General features: G+C 53.7%; 1 protein-coding gene across 1 annotated transcript; it reads left to right on the top strand.

The window, feature by feature from the left end:
• Positions 1–346: 346 nt before the first annotated feature.
• Positions 347–7,895, top strand: F12 (coagulation factor XII). The gene is made up of 14 exons (XM_010992442.3): positions 347–403; positions 765–822; positions 3,380–3,479; positions 4,171–4,241; positions 4,532–4,642; positions 4,781–4,912; positions 5,060–5,164; positions 5,304–5,469; positions 5,577–5,803; positions 5,890–6,139; positions 6,387–6,523; positions 6,618–6,767; positions 7,333–7,481; positions 7,573–7,895. Exons 1-14 carry the CDS (start codon positions 347–349, stop codon positions 7,738–7,740), a joined length of 1,881 nt encoding a protein of 626 aa, XP_010990744.2. The 3' UTR covers positions 7,741–7,895.
• The last annotated feature ends 48 nt before the right edge of the window (positions 7,896–7,943 follow it).

Here is a 7,943-nt window from a genome sequence, read left to right as displayed (position 1 = left end):
TTTGCTGTGGACACTAAGGTGTCTAAAGTAGGGAGCGTCTCTTGGATCTCCTTAACATCGTCATCTCTAACAGGACCTGAGTCAGAAGCAGGTCCCTATTCCTGCTTCTTGTTCTACTCTCTGGGGAAGAGAGGGGGAGCCTTGTTCCCCACCCACCAACTCCCAGCTTTCCCAGTCTTGGGGCCCTACCAAGGAAACTCTTTGCTTGGCTTTCCATAAACAGCCTGTGCCCCACCAGGCCCAGGATGGCAGCTCGACCAATCTCTGCTTCCCAGGCCTCAGGACCTTTGACCGAGTCTATTGATCTGGACTCCTGCGCAAGTGGTTGGACCAACAGACAGACGCCATGAGGGCTCTGCTGCTCCTGGGGGCTCTGCTGGTGAGCTTGGAGTCAGCGCTTTCGGTGAGAGCTGTGGGAATCAGGAGGATGGTACTAGGGTGGCCCTGGGGGCTCCCCATCACAGCCTTAGCCCATGACCTTTTAGTCCAGGTGATTGGAAGGCCTGTTTGGAAAGACAAGGCCAGCCCATAAGGCCCAGGTGCAGGAGAGAGAGACAGTCAGTGCTGTTGGGTATGGGGACATGGCCTGCATTTCCGGGGGAGGGGGCCTTTGAGGAGACAGTGGGAGGAGGAAGGAGGGGTCCAGTCCTTGTGAGGAAATCTCTGTATTTCTGGGCTGTGGGAGAAAGCCAGGGACTAGCATGGGATAGGGATAGGCTATGACTTTCTGGGCAAATCCCCAGCCCTCTTCTCTCCCCCTGTAGGCTCCACCTTGGAAAGCCCCCAAGGAACATAAGTTCAGAGCGAGTGAGCACACAGTGGGTAAGTAGCCTGGGTTGACCTCCTGAGAGACCCTTGGATGGGGTGAGTATGGAGGGGAGTGCACAGATGGTCAGTCTGCAGCCCTTGGAGTGAGGGGAGGGATCAAGGGCACTCTTTACCCTCATCCCCACAACTGTCTGGCTGGCATTCAGACCTGAGTGCGCATGGGTGCCGGGGACCCAGGCTGACAGTGAGCTGTGTGCACCTAGAGGGCAGGGCTGGGGCTGCATCTGAGTGCCTGGTCCAGCACCTGCCCTCCTCCTTGATTTCCCGAGCCTCCCTGCTTCTTTTTTTCTCCTCAATACATCTTGCAGGCATCAGTCATACCACATAGAGGCCAGTGCCCTTGATGTACAAGGAAGGAGAGCAGGGCTCTGGACCCTAAATGATTCTGAGTCCCAGTGTCATCATTTATGTGCTGGGTGACTCTGGGCCAGTGACTTGGCCTCTCCAAATTTCAATTTTCCCTATCTGTAAAACCAGGCTGGTAATGGTAAAACTCTTAGGGTTGTGAAGGAGAAATGAGTCGTTAATCTCAGTGAGGAACTGTATCACAGTCTGGTGCATGGTAAATGCTTAAAATATATTGACTTTTATTATCAAGCTCCCTTTTAGATGGAGGATGTCTGCTCTCTCTCCCCTGCCATAACTCCCCATTTTCTTTATTCTTTCAGGCACTATTTGCCTGGAGTTGTTAACTAGATTGACACCGTCCTAGTGAGCCTAGTGGCCTGGCCTGGTGGGATCAAACCCAACATGGCACTGAGGCCCAGCACATCAAACCCTGGCTCACTCCACAGGCAGCCAAACTGTGCTCCTCCCTCTAGCCTGATCCAACCTAGTTGCCCTGCCCTTGCCTGATCACCTCCTTAGGGTCCTCTGTGTCCATTCCATTTGCATCTTAAAGGTCCATCTCAGACCCCTCTCTCTTCCTTTACTGTCCTGTCCCTGATTTGGCCCACAACACAAGTGCCACTATGCCTTTAAAAACAAAATAGCAGCTAATGTATACTGAGCACATACTATGTGCCACACTCTGTGTTATAAGCGTTTTATAGACGAGATCTCATGTAAATGTCACAACACTCTTCCGAAGTAGGTAGAGTCGGTTCTCGTTATTCATGGCAGTCTAGAAAGTCACCAAGAGCATGGAATTAGCAAAAACTGAACCATTGCTCCTAGAGGAAATACAGGGTTAGGTTCCTCTGAGCTCTGGTCACAACATTTTCATCAAATCATCAATATCTAACCTTGTTGTATGTGTGAGTCTGTTTAAAGACACCTTACCTAATGTATCTTGTTGATTCATTAATACTGAATTCATGGCCAGTGACCCTATAGCTCAAAGCTTATCTAACGCACAAATATTCTCCATAATGCTCATCACAGCACTCTTGCACTTAGGACAGCACTCCAACACTCTGGGGGCCATTTTCAACAGCAAAATCATGTACCCAAAGCACAAAATTTGAAAAATAGAGCGTGAAAAGGACACTTGTTTACAGTGGGAGCTGAAACAAGCAGCACATCACCTTGTTTGACCTCAGCTGGGAATGTGCACTTTGGGTGGCTCAAATTTTTCACCACTCTGCGCATGCCCGTAAGTGACCATGAAAGCACCTTGCATATTGGTTTGGGGTTACAAATAAATTTTAGCAGGAGGGCCAGATAAGCAAACACAGAATCTGAACAATGAGGCTCAATTGTATTCTTTTTAAAAATCAAAATAACAATATTTTTATTGTAAAACTTTACAAGTTACCGAAATAGAAAAGATGAAAATGTCACCCAGAATCCACTATCTTTCCAAAACCACTGTTACAAATTTTGGAGATTTCCTTCTATATTTCTTTTTTATGCATATGTAAATATGCATATGGTACAAAAATAGAACCATATTGACATGCTGTTTAAAAAAATTTTTTTTAATTGAAGTATAGTCAGTTTACAATGTGTTAATTTCTGGTGACTGACATGCTGTTTTTGTCTTGCTTTTCATCATTTAAAATTATGAACACCTTTTTGTACTAACATATCTACATCAGCATTAAAATTTTTTTATTGTGGTAAAATAATATATAATATAAAATTTACTGTCTTAACCATTTTAAGCGTACAGTTCAGTGGTATTAAGTACACTTACATTATTGTGCAATCATTACCATGATCCATCTCCAGAATTCTTTTCATCTTGCAAAACTGAAACCCTTCAACTGTCCTCTGCATTATTTTTGCCATTTTGTAGATGAGGAAACCAAAGCTCAGAGTCGTCAGTGACTTCAACATTTAATAAGTGTTTATTAAGTACCTACTTTGTGGCAAGCACTCTTCTAAGCCTAAGGGCTGCAGATTTGCCCAAGGTCACACAGCTTGTAGGTGGTGGAGTCAGGAGTCCACTCCAGCTGTCTGACCCCAGAAACCAACTCTTAAACAGAATGTGGTCTTGAAGACACCATGATCTTTTCAAAGATTATCCTTTTTCTAACAAGCCCCTGAGGGGTGGTACCTGGGCAATGAGGCACAGGGAAAGTCATCAAGGCCTGTGTTATCCCTGCAGTTCTCACTGTCACCGGGGAGCCCTGCCACTTCCCCTTCCAGTACCACGGGCAGCTGTATCACAAATGCATCCACAGAGGCCGGCCCGGCCCCCGACCCTGGTAAGACTACCCAGATGGGGTTGGAGCAGGCGCCTGGGGGAAGGGGACTCTGCCCATCCTTCTGCCCAAGGCACCCCGCCTGGAGAGAAGGGGTTGTGTTAGGGGAGGGAAGCCTGGCTCCTTGGGCAGAGAAGGGAAGCCTCACCTATTTCTTTTTTGTTGTTGTTATTAAAGTATGTTGATTTATGATGTATTACTTTCAGGTGTACAGCAAAGTGATTCTTTTCAGATTGTTTTCCACTATAGGTTATTACACGATAGTGAATAAATTTCCCTGTGTTATACAGTAAATCCTTATTGCTTATCTAGTTCAGGTATAGTAGTTTTTATCTGTTAATCTCATACTCCTAATTTATCCCTCACCACCAACCTTTCCCCTTTGGTAACTGTAAGTTTGTTTTCTATGTCTGTGAATCTGTTTCTGTTTTGTTTGTAGAGTCATGTGTATTATTTTTCAGATTCCACATATAAGTGATATCATATCATATTTGCCTTTCTTTGTTTAACTTACTTCACTTAGTATGATATTCCCTAGGTCCACCCATGTTGCTGCAGATGGCAATGTTTCATTCCTTTTTTAATGGCTGAGTAATGTTCCTTTGAATATATATAATCACATCTTCTTAAACCAATCATCTGTCAATGGGCACTTGGGTCATTTTCATGTCTTATGTCTCATCTCTTTCTACAGGTGTGCTACCACCCCCATCTTCGAGAAGGACCAGCGATGGGCATACTGCCTGGAGCCCAAGACAGTGAAAGGTGCCACACAAACTTTGGAGTGGTTCAGGGCCCTCTCCTCACCCCTAGTTAGTCTCCTAGGTACCATCAGACCCCAAACACCTGGGATTCTGAGCCCACCAAGCCCCTTCACTCCCTCCAGGGGGAGAAGTTCTAAGAGGGGGTAGCCCCATTTTGCAGGTAGGTAAACTAAGGCTTGGAAACTTGGAGGGCTAAGGTCATAAAACAAGCAGGTTTGGGTAGGGACTTGTCCCTCATTCTGTCTGACTCAGGCTCCGGGCTCTTCCTCCCACTGTGCCCATCTCTTATAGACCACTGCAGCAAACACAACCCCTGCCGGAAGGGAGGGACCTGTGTGAACATGCCAAATGGCCCAAGCTGCATCTGTCCAGATCACTCTACTGGGAAGCACTGCCAGAGAGGTAAAGAGATGCTGAAGCGAGGGGAGGGGGCGCTGGGGAACACAGGAAGCCACGGGTCTACCTAAGAGGTCCATGGATTACCAAAGACTTGGCATGGCCCCAGATCCTCCTGAGACTACTCCGTCCCTTTGTCCCCAGAGAAGTGCTTCGAGTCCCAACTTCTCCGGTTCTTCCAGGAGAATGAAATATGGCATAGGCTTGAGCGGGCAGGTGTGGCCAAGTGCCAGTGCAAGGGTCCTAATGCCCACTGCAAACCAGTGGCCAGCCAGGGTGAGTGGATGCGTGGGGAATTGGCCAGGGAGGAGGGCCGAAGGGTTGGGAAGAGGCTGGCAGGAGGCCAAGTGGTGTGCCAGGGTGAGGGGGCTGGGGGCGGGTGTCTTTGGGCCTAGGGGTGGCTCAACGTGCTCCTTCTCCCAGTCTGCCGCACCAACCCGTGTCTCAACGGGGGCAGCTGCCTACAGGCAGAGGGCCACCGCCTGTGCCGTTGCCCCGCGGGCTACGCGGGACGCCTGTGCGACGTGGGTGAGTCAGGATCTCGGGGAAGCTCCGCCCCCACGTGGGAAGGGCTTGCGGAGAGGGAGGAAGGAGAGTGAAGTGGGTGAGAGAGCGGCGGGAGACCATACCACCTCCCCTAGCTGCAGGGAGCCCCTTCTCTCCCCAGATCTCAAGGCGATCTGCTACAAAGACCGCGGGCTCGACTACCGCGGCGTGGCCCAGACTACGCTCTCGGGCGCACCCTGTCAGCCGTGGGCCTCGGAGGCCACCTTCTGGAATGTGACTGCAGAGCAAGCGCTGAACTGGGGACTGGGCGACCACGCCTTCTGCCGGTGCGCTGGTTGGGGCAGGGGAGGGCTTCCCCCTCCCCACCCCCCGGGCCCTCTGGAGCTTCTCACACTCTAACAGCGCCCCACCCCCGCCTCCCCCGTGGTCACAGAAACCCGGACAACGACATTCGCCCATGGTGCTTCGTTTGGAGAGGCGACCAACTGAGCTGGCAATATTGCCGCCTGGCACAGTGTCAGGCCCCAAGCAAGGCGGAGCCCCAAATCACTCCTCCGACCCGGATCTCCTCTGGGCCCCAGGACTTCCCCTTGCCCTCCCTTTCGGCTTTGCAGAAGGCTCAGCCCACACCCCAGACCCCGCCTCAACCCCTGACCTCAGGTAGTTGGGAAGGGTTAAGAAAGTCGGAGTAGAGAGGGTGCGGGGCGAGCTATATTCCAACCGATCGTGGGTCTCTCCGTCCTCAGCCTGGGCTCATCCTACGGCCTGGTGCGCGCCGCCGGAGCAGCGGATCCCCCTGCCTAGCGAGCGCCCGGCGGGCTGCGGTCAGCGCCTCCGAAAACGGCTGTCCTCGCTGAGCCGCGTCGTCGGGGGACTGGTGGCCCTCCCTGGGGCCCACCCCTACATCGCCGCGCTGTACTGGGGCCAAAATTTCTGCGCCGGCAGCCTCATCGCCCCCTGTTGGGTGCTGACCGCGGCTCACTGCCTGCAGAACCGGCGAGTGCCAGCTCGGGCAGCGCCCCTCCCGGGACCCCAGCTCCTCTCTTCTCAGTGCCTAGCTTCCGCGCGACACCCGCACACGTGCCCTACCTTCCTGCGTCCCCGCCCCACCTTTCTCCCTTCTCCCCTTCAGGGGTCCCCAGGAGGAAGCTGAAACCCAAGAAGGGTTTCGGAAGGAGGAGGCTCCCGCAAGATGCCTGTGGCCGGCTCTGAGCTTGCTTCCTTTCCCCGACCCTTCCCGCAGACCCGCTCCCGAGGAGCTGACGGTGGTACTTGGCCAGGACCGCCATAACCAGAGCTGTGATCAGTGCCAGACGCTGGCCGTGCTCACCTACCGCCTGCACGAAGGCTTCTCGCCCATCACCTACCAGCACGACCTGGGTGCGTGGGGATGCCCCGCGGGGATCAGGGGAAAGGGTTCTCCGAACCCAGCGTCCCAGCGTCCGCATCTCACGCTCCTCCCCGCCTGGGTTAGCCCTGGTGCGACTGCAGGAGAGCGCGGACGGCTGCTGCGCGCACTCGTCGCCTTTTGTTCAGCCGGTGTGCCTGCCGAGTAGCGCCGCCCGCTCCGCCGAACCCGAAGCCGCACTCTGCGAGGTGGCCGGCTGGGGCCACCAGTTCGAGGGTAGGCAGAACGCCTTGGGGGCGGGAGGGAGACTTCTGACTACCGGCGTAGGCAAGAGAAGCCCGCAGGTTTGGTACTACGAGGGGCTGACTTAGTGGGCTGTGAGGACATGCAAGGCTCTTGTCTCTGCAGTCCGCTTCTCCCAGGGCTTGGGATTCACTGTCCAGGAAGGTCCCCAAATCTCCTGAGGGGCCCTGGGAGAATCATACTTTCTCATGATTTCCTCTGGGCACTGGGCTGCAAGGGCCAACTAGGACGTCGGCTTCCCGCTGGATCAGCGGGTGGGCTGGCTCGGGAGCGAGGTTTTGAGACACTGGACGGGAAGTGGGAGTGGGGTTCCAGAGCAGTCCTGCTTCCTCCTGGCCCATTCACATCCCGGCTCCTCTCCGGCTCAATTTCCTTCTCTATGAAGTGGTGTTAAGGGCAACTCCCCCTTTCTTGGGTTCGCTGCGAGGGAGTCAGGAGATTAGCGGGTTTGGAAGAGCCTGGCACAGCCAGGTCCGTGACCTGGGCGGCAAGCGGAGTCGGGAGGGGTGTGAGTGAAGAAAGCGCTCCCTGTTCGCAGGGGCGGAGGAGTATGCCAGCTTCCTGCAGGAGGCTCAGGTTCCGCTCATCAGTCCCGAGCGCTGCTCCGCCCCCGACGTGCACGGAGACGCCTTCACTCCTGGCATGCTCTGCGCTGGCTTCCTCGAGGGCGGCACCGACGCGTGCCAGGTGAGCACTTAGGCCCGCTTGGCGCCCTCCCCCAAGCCGGTCAAGTGCAGACCCCAGGCCAAGGGCGCTGAGCTGCGTGTCCTCTACCCAGGGTGACTCCGGGGGCCCGCTGGTGTGTGAGGACCAGACGGCAGAGCATCAGCTCATCCTGCGAGGCATCGTCAGCTGGGGCTCAGGCTGTGGCGACCGCCAGAAGCCGGGTGTGTACACCGACGTAGCCAACTACCTGGCCTGGATTCAGGAGCACACTGCTTCCTGACGGACCAGGGACTCGTCTTTCCTTCCTGCTCAATTCTAGAATGGAAGGGTGGCTGGGGTAAGATCACAGACAGCAAGGATTGTGTTCCATTCCCAAGGCTGCCAGCCCAGCACCAGGCATGGCATTGGCACTCAATAAAGTGCTTTTGAAAATGCTTCAAAGGCACAGCTCTTCAGGGAGCCTACTGAAAAAATGCCACTACA

The sequence above is a fragment of the Camelus dromedarius genome, chromosome 27 (assembly GCF_036321535.1).
Source record: "Camelus dromedarius isolate mCamDro1 chromosome 27, mCamDro1.pat, whole genome shotgun sequence".
NCBI lineage: Eukaryota > Metazoa > Chordata > Mammalia > Artiodactyla > Camelidae > Camelus > Camelus dromedarius.
Note: the sequence above shows the minus strand (reverse complement) of the source record. Positions and strands in the feature narration are given on the sequence as shown.

Coding starts and splice junctions, on each gene's coding strand:
- F12 (XM_010992442.3), top strand. CDS start 347: ATGAGGGCTCTGCTGCTCCTGGGGGCTCTGCTGGTGAGCTTGGAGTCA. Junction 404..764: donor GCTTGGAGTCAGCGCTTTCG/GTGAGAGCTGTG, acceptor CTCCCCCTGTAG/GCTCCACCTTGGAAAGCCCC. Junction 6,140..6,386: donor GCTCACTGCCTGCAGAACCG/GCGAGTGCCAGC, acceptor CCCTTCCCGCAG/ACCCGCTCCCGAGGAGCTGA.